We start from the raw sequence: 16658 nt of genomic DNA, 5'->3' as shown, positions 1-16658 counted from the left end.
GAGCCTGATTTGAGCTGAACTCTACAGGGAGAAGGATGATTGTGCTGCAGGTTGTTAGAAGGTTGTTGGCATGTTGTTATCAAGTTGTTATCAGGTTGTTGTCAGGTTGATGTCAGTTTGTTAGCAGGTTGTGAACAGGTTGATGTCAGGTTGTTATCGGGTTGTTATCAGGTTGATGTCAGGTTGTTATCAGGTTGTTAGAAGGTTGTTGGCATGTTGTTGGCATGTTGTTATCAAGTTGTTATCAAGTTGTTATCAAGTTGTTATCAGGTTGTTATCGGGTTGTTATCAGGTTGATGTCAGGTTGTTATCGGGTTGTTATCAGGTTATCAGCAGGTTATCACGTTGATGTCAGGTTGTTATCAGGTTGTTATCAGGTTGTTATCAGGTTGTTATCAGGTTATCAGCAGGTTATCACGTTGATGTCAGGTTGTTATCAGGTTGATGCCAGGTTGTTATCAGGTTGTCAGCAGGTTATCAGGTTGATGTCAGGTTGTTATCAGGTTATCAGCAGGTTATCACGTTGATGTCAGGTTGTTATCAGGTTGTTATCAGGTTGTTATCAGGTTGTTAGCAGGTTGTTAGCAGGTTGTTAGCAGGTTGTTATCAGGTTGTTATCAGGTTGTTATCAGGTTGTTGGCAGGTTATCAGGTTGATGTCAGGTTGTTACCAGGTTGTTATCAGGTTGTTATCAGGTTATCACGTTGATGTCAGGTTGTTATCAGGTTGTTATCAGGTTATCACGTTGATGTCAGGTTGTTAGCTGGTTGTTACCAGGTTGATGCCAGGTTGTCAGCAGGTGGTCAGCAGGTTGTTATCAGGTTGTTATCAGGTTGTTATCAGGTTGTTATCAGGTTGTTATCAGGTTGTCAGCAGGTTATCACGATGTCAGGTTGTTAGCAGGTTGTTATCAGGTTGTTAGCAGGTGCTCTGAACAGATGAGGGAGAGACGCAGTTGCAACTCTGACTGCTGCTATGAAATGAATTCTTCCTTCTTTCTTATCAGATTAATGGCTGCTATCCTCTGAATGGATTTACACAAATCAATTAGAGTCTTTATTTTTATCCAAACGGTTCTCCAGCACCTCTGCAGCGTTCCACTTAAACGCTTATCAGAGATCCGAAGAGAGACAGAAATCTGGACTTCAGCTGATTCATGATGATTTCCCTGGTTGTGGTTTTATTTTCAGCTCTGTCTCTGTTCTCCATGCAGTTTTACTCTCTGATGGTGATGCTTTGTTTCGGCTGCTGTTTTTAAATTTACATGTGAAATGTTAATAATTGGATTATTTAGTCTGTCAGTACAGAAATAAATGGGGGTTTAATTTTCAAAGTCATATTTTTTTATATAAATATTGAGTAATGAAGCAAAATATGGAGCTCAGAGCTTAGAACTACATATTTACATATTTAGTTATCAAGTTAAATATTTAACTAGCTCAGCGCTAAATATTTAGCTAAAATGCAAATTCACTTCCTGATAAGTGGAAGTGGATTGTCAAAATAAGAGCTGGGCCTGGAACTCTTTCTGGTGAGACTGAGTCGTTGCTCCTCATGCATCAGTCGTTACAGTTCATTGGAAACATTATTGCTGGTAAAACGGCTCATACTTTATTTAGCAACAAGGAAAAGAACCAATGAGAAAAAGGCAACATGAAGATTTAAAGCAGGAGTTTATAAAGACACAGCTTTTATTTTGGCAGTCCATTTCTGGTTATCAGCATATTTCTACACATACCATGAATTTCAGGAGTTTTACACTTTCTGTATGAAACTGACAGCAGAGATGCTTTTATCTCTGCGGTTTGAATCAACTGTTTTCTCTCTGCTGTCCTCCATTGTCATTATTTATACTTCAAACATCTTTCTCATTTTGTCCATCAGTTTTAGAAGTTTAGAAATGGAGGAAAGAGACCAATGAGTGAATTTATAAACATTTAACATGAATTAAACAGATTAAAATGTGATCAATAAGAACTATTTTACATCCAGAGAAGATTTTATTTACTTTGGGAAAAATGAGAGAAATGAATGACTTTCAGTCATTTTTAGCAACATTGTCCTGAAATATTCCTGGTCATGGAGCCGCCATGTTGAAGAGAGAGCGTTTCCTGTGGCGTCGCCTCACTGTGTGAGCCGTTCCACTCCATAATCCTAACAAGCTCAGTAATTGAGCAGAGTCGGAATCAGATAGGAACCATCGATCCGTGTCTGGCCGCTGAAGATACGGGCTGAAGCTCCACTCAGCCTGCGGCCCTCAGAAGGCCTGATGAGGAGAACCGCCACCGTCCGGTTCTCTGCTAGCGGCTCAGAACCTCCAGCTAACGAAGCTGAGCTGAAAACATTTGGGTTTTAATAGACCGTTTGGCCCGAATGCTCCGGTGAACAGTGCATCTAATGCTAATGTGTAGGTACAGCAGCTAACGGTAGCTACAGCCGCTAACGGTGTAGCTACAGTCGCTAACGGTGTAGCTACAGCTGCTAACGGTGTAGCTACAGTCGCTAACGGTGTAGCTACAGCTGCTAACGGTGTAGCTACAGCCGCTAACGGTGTAGCTACAGTCGCTAACGGTGTAGTTACAGCTGCTAACGGTGTAGCTACAGTCGCTAACGGTGTAGCTACAGACGCTAACGGTGTAGCTACAGCTACTAATGGTGTAGCTACAGCCGCTGTAGCTACAGCCACTAACGGTGTAGCTACAGCCGCTAACGGTGTAGCTACAGTCGCTAAAACGGTGTAGCTACAGCCGCTAAAACGGTGTAGCTACAGCTGCTAATGGTGTAGCTACAGCCGCTAAAACGGTGTAGCTACAGCTGCTAACGGTGAAGCTACAGCCGCTGTAGCTACAGCCGCTAACTGTATACCAACTAAAATTAATTTTTCATGTGAATTTAAATGTAGACACTTTTTTAAAATCAGTTTTGCATCAAATAAATTTGAATCTTAAATATAGAAAAAACTTTGACTTAAAGTTCTGAAGTGATTCCATCTCCATTTCTGTTCTTCATCCTGATCATCTGATTATCAATATTAAAGGTCAAAGATCAATATCGGTATATTTTACATGTGAATTCTTGTCTGTCTCGTTCATGACGTCATTCTGAACAGAACCTCATTTATCAATACATAGTTATTGATTTATGATTCCAGACTGGGGATTCCTGACTCAGGTCTTTGGATCTCAGTTCAGGTTCTGGTTCTGGTTCTGATGAGTCCCGGATTTTTTAAAGCTGTTTAACTGGCGGATTGTCTGGGATTGGTGGTACCGAACCTGTCAGAACCCTCCGGGTTCTTCACGACTCCATCAGAACCGTTCATCCTGAGGAGCTGCAGCCCGCCCCTCCCTCTGACCCTTCATCACCTCCTCCTCTTCCTCCTCTCAGGCTGCGTCCTCCAGAACATCAGCCGGATCGCAGCAGAACCTCCGCTGCTCTCTGAGAGCATCTCGGTTCTGTTTGTCCGGAACCAGCGCGTCTGAAACTGTCCGGGGGAGGAGGCGCTCAGCCCGGTTCTGCTCCGGTTCTCCTCCGGTTCCGTCCCGGTTCTGCTCCGGTTCTGCCCTGGTTCTCCTCCACGCATCATCTCCAGTCGTGACGCTTCTGATTAGGATTCCGCAGCGGAACCGAACCTGGTCCGGTTCTCCGTCGGTTCTAGTGGGTTCGCTTTGGAATTGGACCGGGTTCCGTGGACAGCAGGGGGACCATGACCGCCACCAAGGAGCAGCAGAACCAGAGACCGAACCAGCCGCAGCAGGATGAGGTGAGCCGATTTCAGGTCCAGAACCCGTCCGGTCCAACAGAACCGGCGGGTCCCGGTTTGGGTCCAGCTCTCTGTGCAGATGATGATGATGATGGTGATGAAGATGAGGAGCGGAGTGAAGTTGCAGCATCTATGGGGGGGGAGGTGATGAAGAGGAGTGATGAAGAGTCCAGACCTGCAGTCTGACCGGCAGGAGGCGCCGCTGCGCTCAGCTGCAGCTAACACTGATTAGCAGGAAGCTAACAGCTGATGGAGCAATCAGAAGATCGCTGCCATATTGAAATCATTTGTATCGCTGATCTGCACTCAGTGGATTTCAAATTGATTAATATTTTTGATACATTTGAAGAAACAACAACAGTTTTGTGAGGATTTAATGTTATTAATTGGAATTTATGACGAGAAAAGATGAACGATGCGATAAATCCAGCAGGGTTTTTATCTCATGAGAAGCTTTCATCCGGTTTATTCCGGTTTATCTGCTCACATGCATTCAGGTCCATCTGGTTTTCCAGAACCGGGTTTGGATCCGTCTCTCTGTCCTCCAAACGGACTCAGGGTTCCCCCAGTAAACCTGCTCAGCCCGGCGGTCGGTCCACCGTGTTTTTGTATTAAAAGATGTTAAATAGACAGGAAATGTAAAAATATTACTGGGTAAATATTAGAGGTGTGCCGATCGATCGGTCACCGATCATAATCGGGCCGATTTTCGTGAAAAAGTGCATGATCGGTGATCGGCGATCATTGGCTCTTGTTGCCGATGCCGATCATCTCATTTCCAACCTGCCTGTGCAGCTGGTCTCCTCTTTCCTTCACTCTGCGCAAACGCGCAGCAACAAATCCTAAGCGATGTGGAACTATAACCACTGAGTGAAAGGGGAAGTTTGCGTGTTGCGGCGGAAAATTGAAGCAGGTCAAAATGCATCAACATGACGAATCTAATACGGAATAAAAACGATGAGATACTTGAGGAGTTTGGCTACATCGAGGCTCACTGCAGTAAAAAGACATACGGAGGATCAGACAGCAGGTAAAGCAGCGCACAGCTACAAACACTCACCTGGATTAGCATGACGGTCAGAAAACTAAACAAATAACCTGGAAAATGATTTAAGTCTTCGAGCTGCGATGTCAGACGCTGGTTCTGCTACAGGTAGTTAATATCTGACAGACGGAGCTTCGCTTCTGCTCCACCTGGTGGTGACTCTCACACCAACCTGCTTAAAGCTGCAGCATCTAACCTAAAAATACATTTTACATACGTATTAAAACATGAGACAGATAATCTCTGAGAAAATAATCCATCTCCTCCCTGATCTGCATAATTACTCCGCTCAGTCAGAAACAGCCAATCAGAGCTAGCAGTAATCAGCTAGCCGCCATGCTAACAGGAAGTTTTCATTCAGTAAATCTGGATTGTTTATTGTAATGGATCCTGTTTTTGGCTTTAAATGTTAAGTTTTATACTTGAATATTTTTGGCAATGTTGAGAGGTTTTATTTTGGCTCTTTGCATTATTTAGCCTCTTCAGAGCCTTCATATGTTATCAGTCTGTTAAAGATAGTTTTATCAATAGCAGTACAATTTGCACAATGACTGTTTTGTTTAGTTTTCTTCTTGAAAAAAGTTATTAAAAACAAGTTTTTGTCTAAATTAGGTGAATTCATGGTTCCTTTTTCCACATAATGTAACGGTAGTGTTTATGATTAAAAACATAATAATTATGTGATCGGCAGGAAAAAACCTGATCGGCAGGAAAAAACCTGATCGGCACATCTCTAGTAAATATGTGTTACTGGAACATCTCCAGTGAAACGGTATCTTAAACCCACAACTAGTCTTAAAAACAACAAACCAAAAAATACAATTAAAATAAATTTCAATTATTTGCACTTCTGTTTAATCCAAATCAACTCAGCGGCTCATCGGGCCCCCAGGGCTTCAGGGGCCATAAATGCTACTATCTTAACACAAATACATGAATGCAACATTTATTTATTGAGATGATCAATTCTGCTGAATTTGATTTAATGGTTTCAGCATAAATAGATTAAAGGATTTTAAATTGTTTAACATTTAAATATAAGATTTTAAGGACCTGGCAAGTTTACTAAAAGTTCAAAGAACAATATTCATAGTTAGATTGTTTCGTTACCATAGCAACAATCTGATGCTCCGAGTTTAATCTTTGAGTTGGAACTGTTTGTTCACAAATACAAATGAATAAACTGGATTATAACTGATTGTTTTTATGTTGCCAGTTAAACTCCTCCTCCTCTCTCAGATTAAATCCAACTCAGAAGCTGTTAGAGGTGCTGATGGGGCCCCTCAGTCAGATTCTGCCCCAGGCCTCATCAGCCTTGGACCGGCCCTGCAGGATGAGTTAAACCTGCTGCACTGAGCAGAGATGAGCAACAAATGGCATATTTAATATAATGCTGCTAATGTGGCTTTAGCAGCTCTGACATTTAGTGTCTGTTGAGTTTTAATAAGAATCACAGAAACTGTTCTGGTTGCTGGAGTTTATGGGACGAGTTTCTCAGATCTCCACGCTCATTAACTCTGTCTGACTAAGTGGACAAAGCATCTGATGGTTTGATGCTTCGTGTAGCCGGAAAAATAATAATAACTAATATAAAACCAACGTGATGCGAGGCGAGCGCTAAAGCTCCTCACCTGAACCTGCATGATGAGGTTATGGTTCGTTAGCCGCTAACGCTCCGACCAACCGGGAACACAGACATGAACTTTACAGGGCAGACAGCGCCACACGCTGGGCAGCGTGTCGAGATGGAAACGCTGCGTATAATTCTTTGTTCACAAACATAAATCATTCTCAGCGCTCCTCAACTCCTCTGAAAGCGACTACGTTATTCCTGCGGTTCACGTAGAGCTGCTCAACCAGAGCTAACAGGGCGGGTTTAGACTCCTACCTTGATGTGGAGTTCTCCAGAGAATCATAATTCCTCACAGGGGGTTGATGTAAACATCCATACAGGTCAGCCTGTGTCCAGTTTGAGAGAAGGGAGGAGCGTGCGACCCGCACTGAGGTAAACTTTAGAGATAAAGCAGCGGCAGCGCCTGATTGGTCCGCTCTCTGTGGGTTTATGAATCGACTGCAGATTGTCTTTTAGGAATGAATCTGCTCCGCCAGTGAAAAGCTCGGCACAACAGAGACGTTTTCAGTGCTGCTTATTTAAACAAACAAAAACAAGCAGTGCTTAGCCTGGCGGGCTGCCAGGCCTATAATACACTGAGGGAAACCCAAGTGGACGGAGTTCAGGCGGTTCTGTGAGACGTTCCTTCTAAGATTTTTAGTTGTTTTCCAGAGGTTCATGCTGAGCTTCGTTCTCATTTATCCCTCATCAAACTTCCTTCCACTTTTTCTTTAATTAGATCTGAATCTGATTAAAGTTTGTTAGATTGAATTAAATCAGATTCTGATATTTTTCTGTTTCTTCCAGCTGAATAATTGGAGCCGTTTCAGTTCGTGAGTTGATGAAATTTGATCACTGATGGGAATTAAACCAATGAGTGTAAATTAATAAACTGCAGTGACAATAAATCCAGAATATTGCACTTCATTTGTTCTCACTTTTATTAATGTGAATAAAAAACAGAAACATTGGAGAATCAGGAGGAGTCTGAATGAAATGTGGAAATGAAAAACGCAGCAGTAAAACGTCTGGACTGCGTTGCTGCACACAATGCATTATAAATGGATTTCTGTTGTGTTGATCTGTCAGTGTTAATCATTAATATGGATTTATGGTCTAATATCATTATTAATATGGATTTATGGTCTAATATTATTAATATGGATTTATGGTCTAATATCATTATTAATATGGATTTATGGTCTAATATCATTATTAATATGGATTTATGGTCTAATATTATTAATATGGATTTATGGTCTAATATTATTAATATGGATTTATGGTCTAATATCATCATTAATATGGATTTATGGTGTAATATCATTATTAATATGGATTTATGGTCTAATATTATTCATATGGATTTATGGTGTAATATCATTATTAATATGGATTTATGGTCTAATATTATTAATATGGATTTATGGTCTAATATTATTAATATGGATTTATGGTCTAATATCATCATTAATATGGATTTATGGTCTAATATTATTAATATGGATTTATGGTCTAATATCATTATTAATATGGATTTATGGTCTAATATCATTATTAATATGGATTTATGGTCTAATATCATTATTAATATGGATTTATGGTCTAATATCATTATTAATATGGATTTATGGTCTAATATCATTATTAATATGGATTTATGGTCTAATATCATTATTAATATGGATTTATGGTCTAATATTATTAATATGGATTTATGGTCTAATATTATTAATATGGATTTATGGTCTAATATCATCATTAATATGGATTTATGGTCTAATATCATTATTAATATGGATTTATGGTCTAATATTATTAATATGGATTTATGGTCTAATATTATTAATATGGATTTATGGTCTAATATCATCATTAATATGGATTTATGGTGTAATATCATTATTAATATGGATTTATGGTCTAATATTATTCATATGGATTTATGGTCTAATATCATTATTAATATGGATTTATGGTCTAATATTATTAATATGGATTTATGGTCTAATATCATTATTAATATGGATTTCTGGTCTAATATCATTATTAATATGGATTTATGGTCTAATATTATTAATATGGATTTCTGGTCTAATATCATTATTAATATGGATTTATGGTCTAATATTATTAATATGGATTTATGGTCTAATATCATCATTAATATGAATTTATGGTGTAATATTATTAATATGGATTTATGGTCTAATATTATTCATATGGATTTATGGTCTAATATCATTATTAATATGGATTTATGGTCTAATATTATTAATATGGATTTATGGTCTAATATTATTCATATGGATTTATGGTCTAATATCATTATTAATATGGATTTATGGTCTAATATTATTAATATGGATTTATGGTCTAATATTATTAATATGGATTTATGGTCTAATATTATTAATATGGATTTATGGTCTAATATCATCATTAATATGGATTTATGGTCTAATATTATTAATATGGATTTATGGTCTAATATCATTATTAATATGGATTTATGGTCTAATATCATTATTAATATGGATTTATGGTCTAATATCATTATTAATATGGATTTATGGTCTAATATCATTATTAATATGGATTTATGGTCTAATATCATTATTAATATGGATTTATGGTCTAATATCATTATTAATATGGATTTATGGTCTAATATTATTAATATGGATTTATGGTCTAATATTATTAATATGGATTTATGGTCTAATATCATCATTAATATGGATTTATGGTCTAATATCATTATTAATATGGATTTATGGTCTAATATTATTAATATGGATTTATGGTCTAATATTATTAATATGGATTTATGGTCTAATATCATCATTAATATGGATTTATGGTGTAATATCATTATTAATATGGATTTATGGTCTAATATTCATATGGATTTATGGTCTAATATCATTATTAATATGGATTTATGGTCTAATATTATTAATATGGATTTATGGTCTAATATCATTATTAATATGGATTTCTGGTCTAATATCATTATTAATATGGATTTATGGTCTAATATTATTAATATGGATTTCTGGTCTAATATCATTATTAATATGGATTTATGGTCTAATATTATTAATATGGATTTATGGTCTAATATCATCATTAATATGAATTTATGGTGTAATATTATTAATATGGATTTATGGTCTAATATTATTCATATGGATTTATGGTCTAATATCATTATTAATATGGATTTATGGTCTAATATTATTAATATGGATTTATGGTCTAATATTATTAATATGGATTTATGGTCTAATATCATTATTAATATGGATTTATGGTCTAATATCATTATTAATATGGATTTATGGTCTGTAGCTGGTTCAAAGCTCAGCTGGATGGAGGTTTGTATTTTTGCAGTTTCAGGCATCTATTCAGGCTGATCTGACAGCACCACACACACACACACACACACACACACACACACACACACACACACACACACACACACACACACACACACACACATTGGCATTTGATTGATTCAGTTTAAAATACGGCTTCAGCTCACAGTTACTGATAATCTCTAAAACATTTGAAACATCTGTGGAAATACTTCAGATGTTAGCCTGCTATGGTAATGTTAGCCTGCTATGGTAATGTTAGCCTGCTATGCTAATGTCAGTGTTGCAGTGCTTGACACGATGCTAAAACAAACCAGCTTTATTCCTAAAACACTAAAACACGAACATCTGAGACGAAGAGCTGCACAGAACTGCAAACTATGAACAAAACGCTGCAAATGAAATATGACTGCAGCAAAGACACGATTTACTGAAGTCTAATATTATTTACCTGACCTGATGTTTTAGCTGCCCCAAACGTTGCACAGGAATTTTTTTCAGTTTTGGCCCCAAAACTTTAATTATTAGACATTTTTAGGTTCCTGTGTTTATAATGTTTTAAAATCATCTTTGTTCTCTAGTGTTGACCCAGTGTAGATGTCTGAGCTGCTGGCTGTGCAGCAGACCTGCTGAAGGGTTGGTCTGGATTCAGCTCCACGGCTTTGTTTGTTTTTCTGTTTCTGTGGAGAAAATGAGCTTTAAATGAGCAGCTTCATGATCCAGAGGGAAATCTGGAGAAAATGAAACAGAGCCTGGAAAATGTGAGCAAATATGATCCACTGCCAGCGGCGCCTCCTACAGGCCAGCTGGAGGAATAACTCTGTGGAGGGTGAACCATCCTGAGCTTCAGGTCAGATCGTCTCCAATCAACCTGATTGGCCAGTTGGTGTCTCTAACTGATAGGTCAAAGGTCACAGGTTACCATGGAGACGAGCTGCTGCAGATTTTGCTCTGATTTCAACAACATAATAATAAAGAATCAGCAGGAGGATCTGATGGTGGACCCGCCTACCTGGTTCTGATTGGTTCTGCCTGGTTCTGCCTGGTTCTGATTGGTTCTGTTTGGTTCTAACAGGTCAGGGTTATAACATAATATTTCCAACATGTTACATATTTTTGAATAAAGTCTTAGAGGATCTGAAAAGTGACCAGGTATAACAGCAAATCCGCTATGCTAGCAGCACCGCATCACACGCTTGGCCACGCCCCTCAGTGCCACGAGGCTCCGCCCACTTTGCTGATAGTTTCTGTGTTTCTCAGGGGGCGGGGCTAAGCTTCCGTTTAAAAATCAGAGGATGGCTACAGATTTATCAGCTGGTTCAGTTTTTCAGCCTTGGAATGTTAAAGAAACGTCAGAAAAGTCAAATATTCAGGCTGGAAATTATAATATAATAGAGAAATATGAACCCAGAACAGCTGGAACCAAAGATCCGAAGAGTGTTGCAGGAGGAACTACAAGCCTGTAACACTGGGACACCCAGCAGATTTTAACAATACATCCACTTATGCTGCTGTAACGTTCAGTAGTTTCAGTTTGTCTCTGATCGCTGAAACCGTCTTCCCATCACTTCTTCATTTGTTCACTTTATGATCATTTTTGCTCATGTTTTGCTTCCAGTGGCTGTTTTCTGTTATTTCTCTTTATGAGATTTTGTTGTTGATGCGTTTGTTTGCTGGTCAGATTTACATTTCCAACTGTCTCTGTTGCTAGGCAACGCAGGATGCAGCCGCCCCACCACACATCAGCAGCATTTGGTTTTTAAGCCTTTTTCTTTTTATTAATGTCTCAGAAAAATAAAGAGTGAAAATCTGATTTTATCAGGATGAGGAGACGAACAGAGAGGGAGGAGCTGCAGCCGCGACGTTTACGGCAGTAAAGATGGCCGATGGAAAATTCATAGTGTGGCTGCATTAAACATCCTGGAGTGTGACGACTGGACTCTGGGCCCAGTCCGGTCTGGGGGTCTGGGACCAGTCCGGTCTGGGGGTCTGGGACCAGTCTGGTCCCAGCAAGCAAGTTCTGGTTCTGGTCCTGGTTCTGGTCCTGATCCAGGTTCTGGTTCTGCAGAGTAACTGTGGTTCTCCTGTTGCAGGACCTGGCTGCGGTCAGCCCCCCTCAGAGGAACTGGAAAGGCATCGCCATCGCTCTACTGGTCATCCTGGTGGTCTGCTCCCTCATCACCATGTCCGTCATCCTGCTCAGCCCAGGTAACAGCAGGTTCTGACCCAGTTCTTACTCGGTTCTGACCCGGTGTTCTGTCCGTGCTACTTGCGTTGCCTCACGTTCTGCTGACTCGGCAGATTTCTGGTCCTGCCTGTGGTTTCGTTTGGTCTGTTTTTGTCATTGCAGATCACGGTAAGCTTTACGTCATTTATTTCATCTGTACTGTAAAATATTTCAGTTGAGTCAAACTGTTTTCATGAAGCTCAGCATGTCGATGTGTAACAGGTGCTGTCCTGTCGTTTCAGTGACCTGCGCAGGTCGGTGGACGCGTTGTGGATAAAAACTGCTCTGCAGCGAAAAGTGGTGAACAGGAAGGCTGCTGCTAAGCAGGAACCGGGACCAGAACCAGAACCACCAGGGTTCACCTGGTTGGGATGAATGGAGGGAGGCAAAGAGACTCATTACTTGTTCTGCTGGGCACCAGGTGGAGGCGCTGTTCGCAGTGAGCAGCACTGCTGAGGGTGAAGACGGCTGATCTGGGAGCGGTTCCTGGCCAGGAGGAGAGGAGCCTCTCTTAGCAGCTGAGGGCTGGGGGTCAGACGGCCCTTAAAGCCAGAGGTAACCCACCTGGTCAAGGTGGAGCGTCAAGAGCCAGAGGTGCGTCACGAGCCAGAGGGGCGTCAAGAGCCAGATGTGCGTCATGAGCCAGAGGGGCGTCAAGAGCCAGAGGGGCGTCACGAGCCAGAGGGGCGTCACGAGCCAGATGTGCGTCATGAGCCAGAGGGGCGTCAAGAGCCAGAGGGGCGTCACGAGCCATAGGGGCGTCATGAGCCAGATGTGCATCACGAGCCAGAGGGGCGTCAAGAGCCAGAGGGGCGTCACAAGCCAGAGGTGTGTCACGAACCAGATGTGCGTCACGAGCCAGAGGGGCGTCAAGAGCCAGAGGGGCGTCACGAGCCATAGGGGCGTCATGAGCCAGATGTGCATCACGAGCCAGAGGGGCGTCAAGAGCCAGAGGGGCGTCACGAGCCATAGGGGCGTCATGAGCCAGATGTGCGTCATGAGCCAGAGGGGCGTCACGAGCCATAGGGGCGTCAAGAGCCAGAGGGGTGTCACGAGCCAGAGGGGCGTCACGAGCCAGAGGGGCGTCAAGAGCCAGAGGGGCATTCTGCATTTGGACCCCATGAGGGGTCCTGTCATCAGACCCGGAGCTCAACGTCTTTTAAAACCTCCACTGCCCTCCCTGTAGCAGGACGGGCTCCTCCCTTCCTGGTGTTCTGCTGTGGAGTGATTCAGGCCGATCCAGGATAACGGTCCGTTTGGGTCGCAGCGGTTCTGGAGGAGAAACCTGGCGCTCAGTGGTTGCCATGTCGAGTCCCTCTTAAAACATTTTAGATCCTTAAACACAAGTAAAGCTTTACCTTTTTGATAAAAGTAACCGACTCTTGTTCATTATTCTCTGCATTCTACAGCATTAATGTGAAAAAGAGTTTGAATTTGTTCAATTTAAAATCTGCCTGATATTGTTTTATTCTTACAAACACTTCTGTAATTAAAATATTTTTAATAGGTAAGATATTCTAATAATTAGTGCATACATCTATAGCTTTTCATTTTAAAGGGGTAGGATATTCAGATGAAAGAAGTGATCTTCTTGTGGTTTCGTCATAAATTGTTCCGATGCTAAGCTAACCGTAACTCCTAAGCTTCCACTTCAGTCACTCAGATAATGTTATCCAATATATTTAACAACCTGCTGTAGTTTTCTGTTTGTAAACATGGCAGTAGCAGTTTTAGATGGGTAGCACAGACAGATAGACATAGCCATCTATCCGTGCTGCGGTAGGAAAATCTGACGAGGTAGCACAGATGGTCAGAACACCTGACATTTAAAATGTTTTATTGATTCAGAAATCAAACCTGTTTGATAAATTTATCAGAGTTATGTAGTGTTAAACAGCTGCTTTATCTAAACTTATTTTTTATTTTTATTGATCCAGCAAACAGAAATGGCTCCATAAAAATTGTTTAGTTTCAATAAGTTTTTAAGGCTCAAGTTTTTATCCTAGAGATTATTTAGTTCAGACAGCAGAGCTGTTTTTCTGTTGCTTTACAATCAATCGGTTTGATTCAGGATCAGTCGGTTTGATTCAGGATCAATCGGTTTGATTCAGGATCAGTCGGTTTGATTCAGGATCAGTCGGTTTGATTCAGGATCAGTCGGTTTGATTCAGGATCAGTCGGTTTGATTCAGGATCAATCGGTTTGATTCAGGATCAGTCGGTTTGATTCAGGATCAATCGGTTTGATTCAGGATCAATCGGTTTGATTCAGGATCAGTCGGTTTGATTCAGGATCAGTCGGTTTGATTCAGGATCAGTCGGTTTGATTCAGGATCAGTCGGTTTGATTCAGGATCAATCGGTTTGATTCAGGATCAATCGGTTTGATTCAGGATCAGTCGGTTTGATTCAGGATCAATCGGTTTGATTCAGGATCAGTCGGTTTGATTCAGGATCAGTCGGTTTGATTCAGGATCAGTCGGTTTGATTCAGGATCAATCGGTTTGATTCAGGATCAGTCGGTTTGATTCAGGATCAGTCGGTTTGATTCAGGATCAGTCGGTTTGATTCAGGATCAGTCGGTTTGATTCAGGATCAATCGGTTTGATTCAGGATCAGTCGGTTTGATTCAGGATCAGTCGGTTTGATTCAGGATCAATCGGTTTGATTCAGGATCAATCGGTTTGATTCAGGATCAGTCGGTTTGATTCAGGATCAATCGGTTTGATTCAGGATCAGTCGGTTTGATTCAGGATCAGTCGGTTTGATTCAGGATCAATCGGTTTGATTCAGGATCAGTCGGTTTGATTCAGGATCAATCGGTTTGATTCAGACATAAAGTCTCCCAGTTGCCCGCTGGATTTGTCACACATGGTTGGATTTTAATTGAGCCATAAACAAACCTGCTGTGCAGCGTTAGCCAACATGGCTGACCTCCAGATTGACCTCTGATTGACCTCCAGCTTGACCTCCAGGCTGACCTGGGCCGCCAGTTCTGCTCAGATCCCGGATCCGGCCCGTTCAGACACAACTCTTCAGAATAAAAGCTGAAAGTGTTTCAGGCCTTTTTGAGGGAGAAATCCCACCATGATGAAAAATCTTTGTTGTTTGAATATTTTCAGGTAAACATGTACCAGTAAGTACAATTATGTGCAAAATTACCAGTTTCATGCTGTATTAGTGGTAACATCTAATATTCTAGAAGTTATTAGTCCAGATTTAGTTCTTCTCATTGAATATTGCTGTGATAATATTGGTGATTATTAGTGATTATTGTTAGAGAGAAAATGATATTTTCAAGCTGTCTGGCACAGGGTCAGGTCACTCAGACCAGCCAGAGCCAACTTGAGTCAGAAGGATTTACTGTTTGGACAGACGAGGAACAACAACTTGACAAATCTGAGCAGATTTTAATTTTCAGGAAGGCCAAAAACACATGAAGTACAAATAGAGCTAGAATAACAATGCCATTGGTCCAAACTTTCAAACACACACCAGTAGAGATGGAACCCAATAAAAGTGATGCATCCAGTGAGAGCTGAGAGATTTGGGATATTTGTTAAAGATGTTTTGTGACGTATGATTCCACAGATGTGCAATTAAATCTCTTCCCGCTCGGCCTGAGCAGTGAAGAATCCGAGTCCTGGTTGGTAGAGCTGTTTCCTTGCAGCAAGAAGGTTCTGGGTTTAATTCCCAGCCCTGGTCTTTCTGCATGGTTTGCATGTTCTCCCTGTGGATGGTGGGTGTGTGTCTCTGTGTTGCCCTGCGACAGACTGGCGACCTGTCCAGGTGACCCCGCCTCTCGCCCGGAACGTGAGCTGGAGAGGCACCAGCACCTCCTGACCCACTAAGGGACAAGAGAAAGTGGATGGATGGCTCTTTGCCAGCCTCAGACAGAGGCAGCTTAGCTAATTTATGGATGTTCAATTTGAAACCTGTCTGCTTGTGTTTGTGTTTTCAGTCGATAGCCAAGCCGGCAGCGACACCAAGCTGACCGTGGAGGATCTGTTCAGACCAGAGTTCAGGGTGCACGACCCGGAGGCCCGATGGATTAATGGTGAGCCGAGCTAATTTGGGTTTGGGTTTAATCTGCCGGTTCTGTTTGATGGAGGAAATGGTGGATTATTCCAGCAGATTCCTTCTCGCTCCTCCATGTTGATCATGTTTTGCTGGGATATGATGGTTGCAGCAGCAGTCAGTGCTGTAGCCACTGTAGCTGTAGCCGCTGTAGCTGTAGCCGCTGTAGCTGTAGCCGCTATAGTTGTAGCTGTAGCCACTGTAGCTGTAGCCACTGTAGCTGTAGCAGCTGTAGCTGTAGCCACTGTAGCTGTAGCCACTGTAGCTGTAGCCACTGTAGCTGTAGCTACTGTAGCTGCTGTAGCTGTAGTTGTAGCCGCTGTAGCTGTAGCCACTGTAGCTGTAGCTGCTGTCGCTGCTGTAGCTGTAGCTGTAGCCGCTGTAGCTGTAGCTGCTGTAGCTGTAGCCGCTGTAGCTGTAACTGTAGCCACTGTAGCCATAGCCGCTGTAGCTGTAGCCACTTTGGCTGTAGCGGCTGTAGCTGTAGCTGTAGCCGCTGTAGTTGTAGCTGTAGCCACTGTAGCTGTAGCCGCTGTAGCTGTAGCCACTGTAGCTGTAG

The 16658-nt window shown here is 41.3% G+C and overlaps 1 protein-coding gene across 1 annotated transcript; it reads left to right on the top strand.

Annotated features, from left to right (window-relative positions):
* The first annotated feature begins 3412 nt into the window (after window positions 1-3412).
* Window positions 3413-16123, top strand: LOC106912887 (inactive dipeptidyl peptidase 10-like). The gene is made up of 3 exons (XM_088003668.1): window positions 3413-3760; window positions 11891-12005; window positions 15984-16123. The coding sequence occupies exons 1-3, from the start codon at window positions 3704-3706 to the stop codon at window positions 16091-16093; spliced, it is 282 nt and encodes a 93-aa protein (XP_087859794.1). The 5' UTR covers window positions 3413-3703; the 3' UTR covers window positions 16094-16123.
* The last annotated feature ends 535 nt before the right edge of the window (window positions 16124-16658 follow it).

This window comes from Poecilia mexicana, unplaced genomic scaffold (genome assembly GCF_051168715.1).
Source record: "Poecilia mexicana isolate PSO_F unplaced genomic scaffold, ASM5116871v1 scaffold_2, whole genome shotgun sequence".
Lineage (NCBI taxonomy): Eukaryota > Metazoa > Chordata > Actinopteri > Cyprinodontiformes > Poeciliidae > Poecilia > Poecilia mexicana.
Note: the sequence above shows the minus strand (reverse complement) of the source record. Positions and strands in the feature narration are given on the sequence as shown.

Coding starts and splice junctions, on each gene's coding strand:
- LOC106912887 (XM_088003668.1), top strand. CDS start 3,704: ATGACCGCCACCAAGGAGCAGCAGAACCAGAGACCGAACCAGCCGCAG. Junction 3,761..11,890: donor ACCAGCCGCAGCAGGATGAG/GTGAGCCGATTT, acceptor CTCCTGTTGCAG/GACCTGGCTGCGGTCAGCCC. Junction 12,006..15,983: donor CGTCATCCTGCTCAGCCCAG/GTAACAGCAGGT, acceptor TTGTGTTTTCAG/TCGATAGCCAAGCCGGCAGC.